Here is a 17,483-nt window from a genome sequence, read left to right as displayed (position 1 = left end):
TAAAATAGTTGTTCTTTTAACGTGAGCTTATAATTTGGCTCTTTTTTTTCTTTAACTCATGGATAACTGTGTTGCATTTATTGTACATTAATTTGTTAATTTAAAATTTCATAGGACATTTGTTTAACATTTGCAAAAAGATCTTATGCAGTTTGTTCAAAAATGCATGAAATCTCAGCCTTAGTTAACTTTAATAATTAATATAATTAATTTATACGGTATAAAATTATATATAAATGACAACATTTGTAAATTGGGCATGTATTCTCTCGTTGATCATTTGAACCAAAGGTCTTGTCTCATAAATTATCTATTGAAGATTAAAATAATAATTTTTAAAGCAGGTTTTTAACTAATATGTGATTTTATTAGTTTACACGTAATATAATTAATTTTTATACTTTAAATTATTTAAAATATACCTTAAATATTATAAAAAATAATAAAATTATATTCTTATTTACAATATAATTGTAAAAAAGTTTTTTTTCCAATATATTAGACAGGACCTTAATTTTCAATCATATAAAAGTTTCAATTATATACCTTATTTTTTATAAAAGTGTTTTCATTTAATTTTTCCAAAAATTAAAATATACAAATTGATTTTAAGTTAAATTATATTTTTATTCTATTTTTATAGATAGATGACACATTGTTATGTACCTTTCAAATAAATAAACCACATCTCTTTCAATTCCAATTGATTAATTCAATGCCTAGACTACAAAAAGTGCCTAAGAACAAATTTCTTTTGCAGATAGTCAAAGTCTGATGCTTCAAACTCTCACTGAGAACATGCCACATACATCACATTTGCATTTGAGCAGATAACATGAGACAGTGTTGAGAGGAAGCACCGTGTGAGAACTGAATAAACGAGCTGTATGTTGGGCTTCATTTCATGTTTTTGTTTGGACCAATTACTTGTTCTAAGTCTTTCTTGTGAAGCAGTGCTTACCACAATGCAATGTCGTCTTGCATTTACTGGGCTAGTCACTGTCCCATGCCTCATCTGTCTCTTTTGGTGTTCTCCTCTTAGTCTTAGGGATATCACTTTTGATCACATTATTACTATTTTGATTTGTAGGGTAGTCCCCAGTCTCCTCAGCATCTGAAGGCCACAGCCAGTTTTCTGAACTGCTGAATTCATCTATGGATTCAGAATCAATTTTGTTAACTGCATGCATCCCTCTCACACTGTTTGGTGCATCAAAACTATCGTGATATTGAGCAGAACCACCAACCTTACTCTCATGATCCCTCACACCACTCTTCTTGTTACTCATTGTTTGATGTGCATACTCATCATCACTGCTACTACTCCTGTAGTTACCACTGAACTTTCTCAAATGTCCTGAGTCATTATTCTCTTGCTCCTCATCCTCAGACTCCCACATTGCATTTTCAACATCACTGAGCATGCCTTCTGATTCGGAATCTTTTATGGCCATATTCCTCCTAAATTTAGCTCCTGCATGTCTATTTGAACTTTCGTCATCTCTGGCCCGACTGATACCAGGATTATTCTGCTTCTCTCTTTTCCTCCTACTTTCCTTGAACTTACCTCTAGTTCCATCAGATTCATCAGAATTGCTGTCAAGATCACTAGCATCTGCAATATTATTGAAATGCCACTCCTCATCATCATCATCATCATCATTGTCAGAATGAGCATTCTCTTCATCATCACTATCGATAGCATGACGCTTAGGATGTGTAGTATTCCAAACCCTTGAGCCTCTAGCCTCAACATCATGGTCATCATTTCTAGAAGCATCTGATCTTCGGTATCTTCCACCAAATTCTTCTTTGTTCCAGTATCTAATTCTGCCAAACTCTTCTTTTTCTTTTGCCTCTTCAGCTTCATATTCTTTATCTGCCGCATCCTCTATCTCAGCAATGAACCGATCTAGCTCTTCCTGATCACTATCAGCTGTAGGCTCTGACTCTTCAAAACCTTCAGCAGGTTCTATTATTGACTGCTTGCCTTCACGGAAGACATAAGGGCTTCCTTCTTTCTGGTCGATGGCATTGAAGAATGTGGAAGCAACTCTCTGGATGCTGGCCATGGCAGCTGGATCCTCAGGATTTACTCCCATCCGTCGAAGCTGCTGTTCTATTTTCTTTATGTTTAGCTTCTGAGACTCAAGAGCTTGCTCAAATCTGGCCTTGAAAAGAGCCTGTATACATTGATGGCAACAAAGACATTACCTCCTCCAACACCAAGTTCTTTGTATAGTAGGTACATAACCAGGGACAGAAATGATGAATTTTCAAAGGGAAAAAAAAGAGGCAACAGATTTGAGCAGTCAAGCCTAACAATAGCTATATTTTCATATAAGTTGTCATGTATGCATAATCAATAAAATAAAAGCATTTCACTTTGGTTAGTCATTAACAAACAGTCTTCAACTTTCTTCCCTTGCATTCTTTTAGGGAGTGGAGTTTTTTGTATGTGAGGGGGTAATTTTACCAATACAGCTATAATAAACAGGCAAGTGTCATTATTTTTACATGATAATGAACAATATTGGCACATAAACTTCACAGCTCATAAAGAACAGTTAATCAATTCATACATGCATGTATAGCATCACCTCTGTTTAGATACAAGCAGAAGTGGCACAGTCAAATAAGGAATATAGCAATGCAAGCCTACCTTCCTCTTTGTAAGGGTGTTAATAGGTATCAAATTTTTGGGTTGGCGATAATTTCTGCCACGAAACATAATGATTGTTTTCACATTATGAACATTTATCACAATCCCACCACTCAATCTTGCAAGCATTGAAGCCATTTCTTTTATTTTTTCCTTGGGGAAGTTGTCACAACAAACTTGCACAGTCTCGTGAAACTTCCAATGGAGATGCATATTTTGAACAACTCCTCCAAAGACACCACGAACACCAACTGGGACATAGTTCTTATTCCTGAATCCAATTTTTTTATACGCCTGAAGCTGTTCAGGTGTTAAGAGTTCTGGATCATGTCGAGGAGGAGGCAGCTCCGGTAGCTCATACTTCTTGAGTTTCTGTAGAAGCAATGCCACTTTCTTCTTGGCCTGCAAAATTTGCAAGGTAGGGAAATAAGATTTAGTCAAATGTTCATATAACAAGCACTACAAGAACATTAAGCAAAAAATATATCAGCCATCAGGTAATACAAATGTGCAATCTGTTATCATGATTTGAAATTTTCCATTTTATGATTATCAGTATGCGCTAATAACTAAACAATCAAAGCCAGAGAATAAACCAAAATGAAACAAATTAAAGCTAATAGGAAATATTCAATGTCTTCAATGAAGAAACTAGAAGAATCTTAAGAATTACTCTCTCTCTCTCTTTCAAACATAAAGATAGTCCTCATCTATTATCAACAAACAAATTCTTACTTCCTTGATGTATCTCGGGTTCCATAATTTTCAACCAATCAACTGAATTTCATTACAAATATGTTATAAGCCAATTCTGTTTACCACTTTCACATAGAAGTAATGTACATGGATTATGTTCTTTAAAAAAACATAATTTTAGTATAGTCTAAAATATTTGGAATTAGAATACCTGACTATGAAGATGTCTATACACAGACTTACAAACCATATCATAAATTTGAACACACATCTCAGACACTTATCACACCACAAAACAACAGATGAACTGAAAACGCGGTTCACAAATTGAACTCCAAAAACAATTAATAGAAGAACAGTTTGAGATCACACTCTTTTGAGATTGTAAATGAGCCTCTCCTCCTCAGTCATGAGTTTCTTCTTCAACTTTTTCGCTCTGCGAATCTCCCTTAAAGTCTTACCAGACTCTTTCTGCATTCGCCTTTCCACCTTGCTGCGCATGCTCCTACCTTTGGAAGTTGACATTGCCCGGGACAACGATCCATTCAAAAGATTCAACTGCTTAACATAACAATACAAACCAACTCTATGGTATGCCTCTTCAACTTTAACAGTGTTGCCGCACTCGGGTGTGAGACCTGAAGGTAGAACATTTCTGAACAAAAAATAAATCACAATAAACCCCTTTTCCTTAAAACACTGACACAACACACACCGAGTGATTTGCTGATAAAATTGCATCAGTATACCAAAATAAATTAGAAAAGGATGAAATTGTTTCAGTGATTAATCAACATAAAAAAAGTTAGCAGGGAATGGATTAAAAACAAGAGCGACAATGATTGTTGGTGAGTGAAGTAAAGATGTGAACTTTGAAGTGAAAGAGTAAAAGGGGTTTAAGCAGAGAGATACTTGTCGAGATTGGATTGAAGTTGAAGCAGAGATGAGAGGGGCTTGAAGCAATGTCTAGGAAGATTTCTGGCAGCAAACATTGTTGCTTTCTGATTTTCTTTGGTCACACCAATCAGACACAAGTGGCGGGTTTGAAATGGGTTTTGGACTTTGGATTAATTGTCGTATTCGACTCATGGGCCCCACGCGCTCAGAATGGGACAGTTTGCAAACATTTTGATAGACCAAGAAGGAGGACTTCCAGTTATAGACATGAATACGACTCCTTGGAGTTACTTTTTGTTTGATTTTTTGCAAAATATACTATTAGCAAGCGATAAAAATCTTTAAGTGTAACTAAGTCATAGATTAATCATTAAGTTACATAATCAATCTAAAGAATCCAACCTTATGGACTTTCTCAGGGTTTCACTAATCAAAGGTCTTAATTATAATAATTAAAAAATGAATTTTTATAGTAAAATCAAAAAATAATATGGAATTTTATATTTCAAATAATCATACATTAGAAATAAAAGAAAAGTTAGTTACAAAATATTGACTGCTAAATTTTAAGAGAAATTATTGTGTTTATTTATAAATTGTATGGGTGTTGGAATAGTTGAATTAATTTTGGATCATGCCATTAAGGTTAACTTTATTAATAATTAATTTTTATTGAAAATTTTGGTTTAATTCTTATAATGGATCTTCTTTTTTAATCATGTTTTTTTTTTCATTCAGAATACTCAAACTCAAGACTTTACTTAAAATATTTGAATTTCATTCCACTCAACTCAACAATACATTGATCATCACACATTAATTTCATCATTTATATTATTGAAAAAAAAATAGTTTCTAAAATTTGTATTATTAGTAAATTTAATGTATAAAATAATTGAATTGGTCAATTTGGCCCTTAATTTAACAATCATGAGTTTATTTGTTTCTTAAAAAATTAAATAATTATTCTCTGTACCAAACAAATTAACTAATCATTCTAAAGGATTAAAATAATTGGTAGTTGTTTTTTTATAGGAATAATTAGTAGTTGTTAAAGTTAAGGACTAAATTATTTTTCTGTTATGTTAAGAACACAATTGTTTAATAATTACTAAAGTCAAACACTATTTATTTTTTCTCCAATATTAAGAATAAAATTAATTGATGGAGATAATTTAAGGAAAAAAATTGATGTTTTACTCTTTTTTTAGCGGCAGGGCAAATGTGATGCTTTGATAATTCACTTGAATGTTGTGCATGGATATTGCATGGTTATTTTTTCACTTTGAACAAGCAGCAAGTGACAACTTTAAATAAAATAATTTCTTACACACAACCAATTGACTTGAAAAACAAATTATTCAATTGTTTGTACGATAGTAAACCGTTCTCAATCTGACTATGACCAAGTGTAAAACATCTAAAGCTCAAAGTTTAAACCCACCAAAAAAAATATTTATTATTAATTTTTTAAAGCTAACCAGGCCTCACATATTGGCTAAAAGGCCACATATATCACTATCTTCTTTAAAATACAAAATTGTTTCTCTCAATTTTTAATTTAGGTCTCATTGGGCCGGGAGATATCAATGACCTCACAAGTACTGCTCCCATAAAAGAGTGCACAGGTTCCACATTCAGCATAGTTTATGACAACAATACATATACAAGTTACAACAGTCCTGAAACCTGACAGCCATAAAGTTTCTGCTTGTAAGCACCACATGATTACAACTTGCATGTAGGAATAATAAAAATTATTGCAACTAGTTAAGCTGTCTCTTAGAACACTTAAGGATTAAGCATCAGTACCAACTAGAAGTTGCTTCAAAGCAGCACCTTATGGTGTGTCAATCCACTGAAGGGTGCTGTCTTGAGAACCAAATTGCAAATTCTGCATGAAAAATGAGAATCACAGAGCAATGAGAGGATGTTAACAACCTATTGGAGAACTCTAGCTAGAAGAGTAAGTTGATGCTTACAGAAAGATCAAAATCAGGAGGAGTATCAAATTCAAGGGTGTCCAGGACAGAAACTCCATAAGATGCATAATCATTATCGGTTCCAGGTGTAACCAACTTGTTTGCATTGGCATTATAAGTGGAGCTCAATCCAGAATGGTTTAAGAGAGAAGATGAATCTAACATATCCTTACATAATAATATGTCTTCCAAGCCATCAAAGTCAGCTTGTGATTCACCAGCCAACCATGCAGGGTCGTCCTTATTGTCCTCATCTTGAACATCGTATGGTGGTGCATGTGATTCTCCAGGTATAGGCTTGGCATCCTAATGCAATAAACAAAATTTCAAAAGTGAATCAAAGACTGGGTGTTTGGAAAATTAGTGAAAAATGTCAATTGACTTTGCCTCTTTTTCTTGAGAGAAAATTAACAAAGGAGTAATAGTTTTTCAAGATGTGCCCATCAAATGTGGCGCACAAGTAGAAGTTGAAATACAAATGGATTCTTAAATGTTATGCTTGCTTTTGTAGAATTTAGTATTTGATAGCCTTGTTGGGATAAATTTTTCATTAAGTACTTATGGAGAAGATAATAAGAAGCTAAAGTAAATTGATTTTTTTCCGAAATTAAAATCAACTTATGCACTTCAATTTATATAAACATTATCTTTCATCTAACATTTTCAAACGCCATGTTACATAAGTTGATTTTAACTTTTGGAAGAAATTTGATTCATTTTGCTTTTTATTTTCTTCTTACGTGTTTATTGATAAGTTTATCCAAACATGGTCATATCTTTTTTCATTTAAATTACATACAAGGTGATTAGCCTCAGTTAAAATAGTTATCATAGACAGCTTTGTGAATAAAAATAACTGTACACACCTGGATGAATGACAGAAGTTCATTTTCATCAAAATTGTCATCACATTTTCCTGTACAAGGTCGAGTAGGGGGATTTGGTTTTGGGGTTCTTGGACCTGCTTGTGCTGCTATGTTAGAATCCTCAACCACTGTATTCTCCTCATTCTTCTCACTGTGCTTCTGCCGTTGATAAAATATTTTTGAAACCACATATTCATCATCCTTCTCATCTTCTTCACTCCCTAGATGGTACTGATGCATCACCCAATTGGTTTTATATGGCTTGGAGCCTTTCTTAGATCTTATATAGAGAACCATGATCTTCTTAAAACCCTTATGCACTCCATCTTCTATCACAGCTTTGGTCCTACCAGTCTTGTGCCAGCGTACATGCTCCTCAGTCATACCATCTTGATGATGAATCTTTCGACGCTTCCTTGGTCCAGTAGCATATGCATTAACTGTTTTGTGAAAGAAATGGACACTACTCCCATCCGTCTTAGCACCTAAAACAAAACGAGTATAATTTTATCAGAGAATCACATTTATCATTTGGTCATAGTCAGAACCAATGAATTAGAAGATAATCATTAATGTCCAATAACCACTAAATTTGTTAAGTTTGGCAATCATAACATCCTAGCTTCCCCTGATCCCCCTCCAAAGAGAAAGAAGGGAAATCATGATCTGATATTTTTTCTTTTTAGTTGGTCCATCATGATCATATATCTAGACGTAGAAATCAATTAAATTTTTCTAAATCTGTTACTTTTAGTTTAAAAGGGAAGTAATAGGACTCCTAAGCCCAAGAATGTTAGTTAGATGCTGATTGAGATTTAATTAGACCTATATTAGATGATTGAATGTGCTTGACTCAAATTTTTTTGTTACTTTCTTTCTTTTCTTTTCATCTTAGCAATGCTGCCGGCTAAGGTGCAGAAGGCACACGGATTTTGTTCACATGAACTTCAAAACATACTCCACACGGGATCATTATCTGTCATTCACTTCCATAGGTAAGGAAGTGTTTGAGTAGCATCCTTGAGATGTTTGGCATATCACTGGTCCATTACTCAACGTATTGTGGAATAAATGATAAATACTCACGTATTTGAAAAGGTCAGAAAAACCCTCACCTGGAAGATTTTGTGGATGAGTGTAGCAAATACCTAGCTCTCCTTCTAGAGTTGGGATGAACTCGTGAATAAACATGTGTGGCTCTCTGTCTCCAATACAACACTTTGCTGCTAAATGCTCTAAAAGCTCAACATCAGAAGGATCAAACTTCACACCCACAGGAAAGCCAGGCCACTCATGAGAAACCTGCACAGACAAACAAATATTCCTAATGAAACATACGTAATCAGTTAAATATTGGATCTGTCTCCCCTAAAGTGAGCAACTCACTTTAAAGAATAAAGTAAATAATATCAGTCATTGATAAGAAGATCAATTGTGAATGTTATGTATACATGCATAAAAAAATCATGAATGTATCGAAATATCAATCATTGAAGAGTGATTTCCTCGTCAAGAACTGAGATTACTTAGTGTTTTTTGTTGCCCACTTTACTCGCCCACACATGCATAACTAATCATGAATGCTGAAGTGTTTCCAGAATTTAATATAATTTAATGTTGCAGGTACGAAGGTGAAGTTTGCAAACTTTAAAGACTTGAACTGATTTTATAGGCCAAAAGAAAAGACGTAGGTTAAAGGAAATGGAACGTGCACAAACTCAGAGCAGTGTTTATTGCTTATAGGCTTATACAGTTTTCTCTATTTTAGTGTATGTGTGAATTTGAAGAACAATACATGAACCAAGATTGAATATATGTTGAAGTCTAGCCATACATCATTGTTATCAATATGATAATGACATTTCTGGCATTCAAGATATGTTCCACAGTCCTTTATTTGATCATCTGTTGACAGATTAGTATTTTTCACTTTCCTTGCAAATCCTCCAATGTCAATAAGCCAGCTCCTGCAAAATAAAGCCATCAGTCCTTCAAAACACACATCCTTTACCCGAAGAACTTCCTATTATATATGTGTTAGCTAAGACTTATGAGAAAATAAACTGAAGTCATCAGCAGTTCACAAGAACGACTCAACCTTTTGAAACTACTATTTACAAAATGGCATTATAAGTGAAAATTCCAAGTCTTTTGATGATATTGAGGATGTTTCACAACATCAATGATATAAAGACAAACAGAGACAGAGCATGCAGAAAGCATCAAAGAAATTTTGGGAACAAAAAATCCATGCATGGCTCTAGACGCTAAAAATACATCAAACTTTCTTTTCCACTACTTCCCTTCATTCTCGTTTCTTTAAATTTCTGTTTTTTTTTTTTGTATTTCTTTCTTCCTTTCCTGTTCCTTTGACCGGCCAAACCAAAAATGAAAGCTCTGTGATAGCAGCAATTCATTCCCCAGCCTATGAAATGAAATAGAAAAATGAACACTACAACAACTTTTTCCCAACAAACGTGGCAAGATTCGCTTATAGATATCAATTTATTTTTGACCCAAGGTACCTTTGGCCAAGAGTACTAATCCCTCTAGATATTTGGATTTTTATTTAAGGGATTAATCTCTCCAAAACATATACCATTCCATACATATCTACTTAGAGATCAAACTTCTAATCGTGTACTTATAAGATATACTTATTTGTCAAACATATAGTATCCAAGGTAAAGATCCGACTACTTCACATGATCGCATCTAAAAGAAAAATGATTGCATTTGGATCATCCAGAAAGCTCATGGTTTTAAATTGCAGTCTGCAAGGTTAAGGTATTTTGACACTTCGCAATCACATCGTGATGGCAATTGCGGCCACATCAAATGCCTTTTCCTGCAATTGTCCATAGTGTGGAAAGGTTTTCTGGCTCAACGCAACCGTAATTTAAAACCATGAGAATGCTACAAATCATTATTTGGCACTCCATAGATGTTTTCATTCCCAGAGTGAAGTGCTAGCAGTAGAAAGGAGCAGCAAGTATTTCCAATTTAAGCAGAACACACTAAACTCCAAATGAGAATGTCAATTATACCCGCTAACCATGTATCTATCTCTCTCCCCATAAATGGAAAGAAAAGAAAAATCCAAACATGGCGTCCACCCATCATACACCAACACCAACAAAATAAGCCACTAACGAACGAGAGACCAAAAAAACCGAGCAAGGGAGCATTTCTCTGACACAAGTATCCGAAACAAAACCATCCAGAAAAGGAAAAAAGTGTTTTTTTTTTAATTTTCCAACCAAAGGGAGTCCAAATTCAGAAGACGAAAGAAGAGATAACCGAAAATGGCAAAATGGGATCCGAAGAAAAGAAGCAAAGTATGAAACTTGCATTGCAATCTGCTAAAGGAGCTCACCTAGCCATAGTGCCAAAGAAGGAGAGAAGAGAAAGACGCGTTAAGAGGGAATGAGGTGTGAGTATTTTAAGTGGAAGCTGAGTGGGACCCACCCACCCACTGTTGACTGAAAATTCCGAACCTTTGCTTCGTAAGTTGCTGTCTTGTGTCCCCGAAAATCGAGCGAAACAGAGCCACTATGGTAAATTACCTTATTACCACCTCCGTGGCTACTTGCTTCCCAAGCCATTACATAGATTATAGAACTGATCTCGTTAAGATTGCTTCTTCTTAATGAAGCAATGCTATGACGTAATAAAAGAACTCTAAATTCGGTGTCTCTAACGTTGTCATTGGTGAATTCGTGTAGGACCCATGTCCAGAAACGGCAAAATGTCATTATTTACAATCAATAGTTCAATACAGTTGTTAATTTTCATACCTATGAAATTACAAGGTTAACTAATGATAAATCATTGTGAATATGGCTTTTAAAATATTATTATCAATATTTTTTTAATCATATAATAATTTGTGGTTAAATAAAATAATAAAGTTTTTTTTATACATTATCGTTATATATTTAAAGCAAATTCTAATTTGAAACCAAAATACTGCTAATTATGCTAATTTGTTAACGGATTGCTTGTGCGACCATTTGTTTTATGAAAATGTGAAATAGATAAATATTATAATAAGAAAAAGATGAGAAGAAAAAATAAAATTAAGATAAAAATAAATAAATAATAGATATATAATACTATCCCTTCTCATATCTTTAGATATTTTAGTCCTTTTTATCTCAAAATAATTTTTGTTTTCAAATTTTAAGTCTAATTCAAGTTTTTTTCTCTCAAATATATCATTTTTTTAATATTCTACTATTAATAGTGCAAACATCAAGATCAAAGTATTCCTTCTGTCCCAATAATAAGTGACATACAAAAATAAGTCTTAAAATATGTATTATTTCGAGTTTTAATGTAATATTAACTTTTTAATTATTACTAGTATCATTTAGCTCTGAATTAATAATAATAATAATAATTTTTTTTAAATATTATATTTTTTCATTTATTTATTAATTTTTTTGGCATGTGTAAAAGAATTTAAGACAACACTTATTATGAAATGGAGAAAATAATAAATAATAAAATTTTACTTTCATTAAATATTGATTAATTTATATGCATTAACCATAAACATCTAAAAATAAAGTGGGAGAAGTAGTAACATTAACTAGTTGTTTTATACATGATATTACAAAGAAACACTGTTTTGATGGTTAAAGTTTATTAGAAGTTATAAAATCAATTTATTAAAATGTGTGTGAGCAATAACAGACACTTTTATACTTTTATTAAAAATGCATGTGAGCAATAATTTAAAAAAATGACAGAATACTAAATCAATTTCCCCCATTATAGAACACTTTAATGTAAAACATAGGTTAAAATTAATTTAAATATATTTTTAATTATATTGAAGAGTTATTTACCAAAAAAAATCATATTGAACAGTTCAAAATAAATTAATTATATTCAACTTTAAACTATTAGCGACCTTTCTTTTATAACGTTGGAATGAAAAACAAGTCTATGATATTGACACCAAATTCATTGCAAATAGATGCATCTATTTTGGATAAAAGAAACAAGCGTCACAAATTGGCAACAATACAAGGTTTCATGAAAGCAAATGTAAACATTTCATCCTTTTCACTTTTAATTATGCATGCCACATACATAAACAAGAAAGAGGTAAAGGCCTTTGGATGAACCTTACTTTACAATGATATTACATCTCAGCAACCTTAACCCCAAAATTTTCTGGATATAAGTCAGAAGAAGGTTACCATAAATGTTAAAAAGAGCTTGCCAGCCACTCTTGCTGTGAACAAAGGCACTTTCTTAGTTACTAATTGCTACTAAACTCACTATTTGACAATAAACATTTTCTTATCAAGATTCTAGTTGTTACAATTGGTAAATTTGGTTTATTTAGTTTTCCTAACTGTTATCTGGGATAAGGACAAACGCCAAATGATGTGTTTTGAGGCCTCAGTAACACTGGTTAAAGCAGAAGAAAAACCCTTTGGCTGTTGTGGTTTCTCTAGAGCCATCTCTTCCAAGCATTAATGCACTTGTACCAGGAGATTCTGGTGGCAACACCGCGTTCTCAGATGAAGTAATCCGCAGAGGAACAACCGGTTCTGGTGGTGAAACGGTGGAGAGATATCGAAGGAGCATCTGTATGATTTGACTGAAATTTGGTCGATCATTCGGATCCTCTTTCCAACATGAAGTTACAATCAGAGCTAAATCCTCAGGAAGGTCTTCAGCACTGGGCCTTGTATTCTGAAATAGTTATGAATCCTTAGTCATAGTCATATCATATGAGGTAAAATTATGATCATAATAATAATGAGTATACGAGATAAATGAAAATAAAAACCTATGAAGCACAAACTCTGACATAGGACATCGGACATGACACGACTAATGTCTAAAATATAGAACACGGAAACACCATATACACACGCAAATAGAGAAATTCTAATTAAATGAAACATGAGTAACATATAACAAAATATCTAAATTGATGGTATATTCATCTTGTTAAACCAATTTTCTATATTTTTTCAAGTATATTAGTTTGTGTAAAGGTGGCGGCTTAAGTGTTTAAGCCAACAAAAAACAATTTTTGAATCAGATATCTAATAAGAAGTATTGAACAAGTGTCTGAATGTGTCAGTGTCTGACATGACAACACTTTGAACAAGAGAGGTGACTGTGGTTTATAGATAAAAATTTAAAAAGTACAATAGCCGAATGATATAACTTGAAAAATGAAAAGTGCAGTTCGGGTGTACTAAGTATCTGAAGTTCCAACAACTAAATTAGAGTTACTCTGACCAAGAAACAAAAATGATAAAACGGTCCTTTTCTGAAGTGTGATCATTGAAAAAAATGCATATTTGCACACTGATCATATTTAAATGAAATCTACCTTAATTCAGACACTCTCAAGGATCATAAACTGTTCAAGTGTGATGACCTTAATCAGAAGTACTATCAAGTAATTATAAGAATGAAATCTACCTTAAAAGCAGCTGCATATGCTGCCTGTAGATTAGACATGCCTTCAAAGGGTAACTTATTATGGATGAGTTCCCACAACACAATTGCAAAGCTGTAGGCATCCACCTTGTGGTTGTAATGCTTCTTCTCACCTTGTCTTAGAGTAACAGTGCTGTATAGCTGCCACCAAACAGGGAAGTGATGATAAATTACCTAACACAAAGTTGGAAGATCGATAACTGTTCAAAAGTTTAAAGTGATTAAGAAGTACTTCTGGAGCCATCCAACGATATGTTCCTGTTTCAGCAGTCATCATCTCAGTTAAGGACTCTTCTCTGGCTAGACCAAAATCAGCAAGTTTAACTGCCTTATGATCATCTGTCAAGATCAAGTTATCTGCAGAGGAAAGAAGAAGAAAGTTATCACAATTACACGTGGTCTTTGATATATGGAATAGATACTGCTTAATAGTACTATCAATTGTATGTTGATTAGAAGCTTCATTTCTTATATAACATATTCGTGATCATCTCAACTAAAACAAAATGGCTCAGAATGTCTAGTACAAAAATATGGCCTCACAAGGGTTAGCAATGCCAGTTTGATAAAAAAATTGGACTGTGTAAATGAATGATAGACTATTTTACAAAAGTTTACAACAGATAGACTCCTAGAGCAAAGCCTAGTTGTGTATAATGGCTCGTCATAAAGCTTATTAACAATAACAAAGTCATCTTTCAAAGTATAAGTATTTAGACAAGGGTAATATTTTATTTTTGCACTTTCCAATAAAAAACACGTTCCAATGTAAATCTACAACTGAGATTCATTTGAATACACATCCCAAATATTGTCAACAGTTCAAAGTTAGATATATCAAAATCAAATTCTACCCAAATTAGATAGTGTAGAGACCAACAAAGGAAAGGTGCCTTTTTCCAATTTGCTTGAAAGGTCTAACTAATCAAGCATGTATAGAGGAAACAAGTAACTCACGCAGGATGCAAAATTCCACAAATCTATAAGTAACAAACTTTTCCATTAAGAGCTACCAGCTAAGACTCAACAAAAACCAGGAAGTACAAAATTTATGTAGGCATACCGGGTTTAAGATCACGGTGAATGATCCCATGAGAGTGTAAACATTCCATTGCTCGGGCAATATCAAGAGCAAATCCAATAGCCACAGTCATATCCAAGCACTTTGGACGCATATTCAAGAGATATTTGCGCAATGTCCCACCCAATAGAAGTTCAGTTACTATAACCATGACAGGTTCTTTGCAAGCCCCAATAAACTGGCATCAAACCAAAATAGAACCTTTAATGAGACATGATTTTTCCCGATTGATGAATACCAAAATGATTTAAGTACTGGCTAACCTCAGTCTATTTGCCAATTCTGATTAAAATATATATCTAACTAGACATTTTTAAAAATAATATTGTTTCTGTCCTTGTATACAACCTTAACCAGATTTTTGTGTTGAACTCTCGACAACATAGCAACCTCTCTTGCAAACCGAGCCTCTCTCCTAGAAATCTCTTCCAGAGTTTCTCCCTTGTTGATAATCTTAACAGCAACATTTTGATTTTTATATCTGCAAGGAAATCAACAATAGAAACTCAACAAGTCAGCAAATAATCTTATCTAATGGAAACAGAATGTGTATTTACCGGAACAAATAATCTTATTTGTAAACTGTAACTGTGAAATGGATGTGTTTGGATTCATATTGGATCATCCAGAACTACATTGAAATTTCAGATTTCCAGCTAACATGATTTTAGGTAAATGTTCTCATGTTTGATAGTTGAGAAATTAATTTTTAGTCCATAACTGATTTGGAATTAAAGCAACTTTAAGTAGCTTTTGTATTTTGGATCAATAGATTTATTCTGAGTTTAACAACTAACTTGCTTTTAGAAAAGAAAAAAAAAAGTCTAAAAACAAATCACCTCACTTCAAAATCAATTATAATCAAAACGAATTTGGTCAACCTAGCCTAACTCATGGAAAGGAGAAGCACAATAGTGCTGATTAAGAAATCGAAACAAACTTTGCACTAAATCTTACAGGAAAAAAATGAATGAAAAATTATTTAGGATAAGAGGATTCAAAAACCAAAAATTGATTTCAAAAATAAAATCCAAAACAGGTTTGACTTACTTTCCTTCATATACTTTGGCATGAGCACCCTCCCCAATTTTTGGACCAATAAATAGTTGTTTGGGATCTACAAGCCACTTGGAATCTAAATTGAAGTCCCCAACTGAGTGAACCTCATTGCCAGATCCCATTTTACTTTTTTTTTTCTCTCGAGAAGATGTGCAACTATCTAGCAAGGAGCAGCAACACTCACATACACACACTCAGCATTACACACGTGGAAGCATACCAACCAACTAAAGAAAAAGACCCTTCCTTCACTGGGAATGAATTATGAAAATCTGTTACATGGCAACAGGGAAGAAAGCTATATCCCCTTGTGAGTTTGACAAGAGAAAAAAGGCTCGACTTTTGCACACTCCAAAGGCAACTTTCCCAACACATACATACAACCTTATCCCCAAAATAACGGACATAGATCATTAAAAAAATAGAAAAAAAATCAACACTTGCCTTTGTTTAGGAGGCAGAGAATAAAACCCCACATGTTAGGAGGCACTCAACAACAAACCCAGAAGTTAGAGTAGTCATTAAAAAAAAAATAAAAAATCAAATCTAAGATCCAAAACAATAGGCCTTGTCAGCACAAGATTACTTGCAAAGGAGAAAATGAAAATATCTATGTAATTTGTCGTTTTTTTTTCAGGTTCCAATATTAAATTTATATTTTTCATCTGATAAATTTAATTATTATTTTTTAAAACGAGGGAAAGAGAAAGAATAAGAAAGAGAGATAAGAAAAGGTTGAAAAAAAAGAAATGTATCAGAACTTTCATTGGAATTCCTTACCTATTATGCGTTCTCTGATTTTTAACCACATCAACTTGGTCTAATTTACATTTCTACTCCATATATATTCCGGTATTGTATCACAACTTTCATTGAAAGTACCATAAAGAGCACCAAGTTGTTGATCCGAAAGCTTCCATTTCAGCAGTCAGTGAAAAAAATTGCACTGGATTTTAGGAATAATTTGTAAAACAACAATGTCTTCATGGATCGCTATTGTTCATCTTCAATGGTCTCGATGGATTCTTCGTTCTTCATTTTCTTTGGTTTGCAATTGTTAGATAGGGGTATTTGTGGGAGAGAAAAAATATAAATATAGGTGCACTTAGCAATTAAAGACGTGTATTTGATAATGCTTTAAAGCATCTAGTCGGCCTGTTTGTAGGATTGGCTTGTAACATTTTGGGCCTTAGGCCCTCTTGATAACAAAGAAAAAAGAAAATAGACCATTCAAACGAAAATATGAAGAAGAAATGGTTTTATAAAACTTGTGGATCCACTCTATCCCCAAACATCAGCACAATTTGATGCAGCTATTGATTGTGAACTTGCCACTGAAAAAGAATATGAGAACTTCGCATCCTGATGCAGCTATTTTTTTATCGAATAATTTAACACTGTTGCTCTTGATATATGAATATTTCTATATGATTGTATCATAAATTCATAATTCATAAATGCAGATTAAAGGATAATATCTTTCACGAGTTCGTAATAGCAAGTGAAATGAAGACGATGACTTGGATGTTTATATAATTGGACGAATGTTTATAATTTTAACTTTAGAGTAATGATACATGAGCAGGAGTTTACATCACTTTCATGCACAACACATGGAAAACTGAAGTAGAGACACTACAGGTGTCGTTACCTCCTTCCACGTCATCTGTGACTAGGATACGATACCAAAAGACGAAACATGGCAACTATGTTAGAGGATAAGGTTGTTTGAATGCCATCGATTCTGTTCTCTGGACACACGCCAA

The 17,483-nt window shown here is 33.3% G+C and overlaps 3 protein-coding genes across 5 annotated transcripts; all 3 read right to left on the bottom strand.

Moving 5' to 3' along the window:
- Positions 1-661: 661 nt before the first annotated feature.
- On the bottom strand, positions 662-4,443 carry LOC114411642 (CRM-domain containing factor CFM2, chloroplastic-like). Of its 2 annotated transcripts, XM_028375275.1 has the most exons (4): positions 4,271-4,443; positions 3,731-4,013; positions 2,663-3,064; positions 662-2,183 (listed from the first exon to the last, which is right to left on the bottom strand). In XM_028375275.1, exons 1-4 carry the CDS (start codon positions 4,348-4,350, stop codon positions 993-995), a joined length of 1,956 nt encoding a protein of 651 aa, XP_028231076.1. In that variant the 5' UTR covers positions 4,351-4,443; the 3' UTR covers positions 662-992. The 2 variants fall into 2 exon arrangements, with proteins under 2 accessions (XP_028231076.1, XP_028231075.1); XM_028375274.1 differs by lacking the exon at positions 4,271-4,443 and having other exon boundaries at positions 3,731-4,264.
- Positions 4,444-5,868: 1,425 nt separating this feature from the next.
- LOC114411641 (SUPPRESSOR OF GAMMA RESPONSE 1) lies at positions 5,869-10,626 on the bottom strand. 2 transcript variants are annotated; one of them, XM_028375272.1, is made up of 6 exons: positions 10,480-10,626; positions 8,938-9,070; positions 8,219-8,405; positions 7,104-7,588; positions 6,238-6,543; positions 5,869-6,149 (listed from the first exon to the last, which is right to left on the bottom strand). In XM_028375272.1, exons 1-6 carry the CDS (start codon positions 10,485-10,487, stop codon positions 6,096-6,098), a joined length of 1,173 nt encoding a protein of 390 aa, XP_028231073.1. In that variant the 5' UTR covers positions 10,488-10,626; the 3' UTR covers positions 5,869-6,095. The 2 variants fall into 2 exon arrangements, with proteins under 2 accessions (XP_028231073.1, XP_028231074.1); XM_028375273.1 differs by having other exon boundaries at positions 6,411-6,543.
- A 1,516-nt stretch (positions 10,627-12,142) lies between these two features.
- On the bottom strand, positions 12,143-16,175 carry LOC114411640 (serine/threonine/tyrosine-protein kinase HT1-like). The gene is made up of 6 exons (XM_028375271.1): positions 15,709-16,175; positions 15,007-15,139; positions 14,641-14,836; positions 13,810-13,934; positions 13,560-13,718; positions 12,143-12,815 (listed from the first exon to the last, which is right to left on the bottom strand). The coding sequence occupies exons 1-6, from the start codon at positions 15,837-15,839 to the stop codon at positions 12,519-12,521; spliced, it is 1,041 nt and encodes a 346-aa protein (XP_028231072.1). The 5' UTR covers positions 15,840-16,175; the 3' UTR covers positions 12,143-12,518.
- Positions 16,176-17,483: the final 1,308 nt, after the last annotated feature.

The sequence above is a fragment of the Glycine soja genome, chromosome 5 (genome assembly GCF_004193775.1).
Source record: "Glycine soja cultivar W05 chromosome 5, ASM419377v2, whole genome shotgun sequence".
In the NCBI taxonomy this organism is placed as follows: Eukaryota; Viridiplantae; Streptophyta; class Magnoliopsida; order Fabales; family Fabaceae; genus Glycine; species Glycine soja.
Note: the sequence above shows the minus strand (reverse complement) of the source record. Positions and strands in the feature narration are given on the sequence as shown.

What these genes read in the sequence shown, in the direction of transcription:
- LOC114411642 (XM_028375274.1), bottom strand. Translation starts at nt 4,099, where the DNA reads ATGCAATTTTATCAGCAAATCACTCGGTGTGTGTTGTGTCAGTGTTTT. An exon ending in TCATTTACAATCTCAAAAGA is followed by an intron (nt 3,065 to 3,730) that starts GTGTGATCTCAA and finishes CAAATTTTGCAG; the next exon opens with GCCAAGAAGAAAGTGGCATT. An exon ending in ACACCCTTACAAAGAGGAAG is followed by an intron (nt 2,184 to 2,662) that starts GTAGGCTTGCAT and finishes CAATGTATACAG; the next exon opens with GCTCTTTTCAAGGCCAGATT.
- LOC114411641 (XM_028375272.1), bottom strand. An exon ending in ATCATATTGATAACAATGAT is followed by an intron (nt 8,406 to 8,937) that starts GTATGGCTAGAC and finishes TTGTCTGTGCAG; the next exon opens with GTTTCTCATGAGTGGCCTGG. An exon ending in CTCCTGATTTTGATCTTTCT is followed by an intron (nt 6,150 to 6,237) that starts GTAAGCATCAAC and finishes TTTTTCATGCAG; the next exon opens with AATTTGCAATTTGGTTCTCA.
- LOC114411640 (XM_028375271.1), bottom strand. Translation starts at nt 15,839, where the DNA reads ATGGGATCTGGCAATGAGGTTCACTCAGTTGGGGACTTCAATTTAGAT. An exon ending in TCACCGTGATCTTAAACCCG is followed by an intron (nt 13,935 to 14,640) that starts GTATGCCTACAT and finishes TTTCCTCTGCAG; the next exon opens with ATAACTTGATCTTGACAGAT. An exon ending in CATATGCAGCTGCTTTTAAG is followed by an intron (nt 12,816 to 13,559) that starts GTAGATTTCATT and finishes TAACTATTTCAG; the next exon opens with AATACAAGGCCCAGTGCTGA.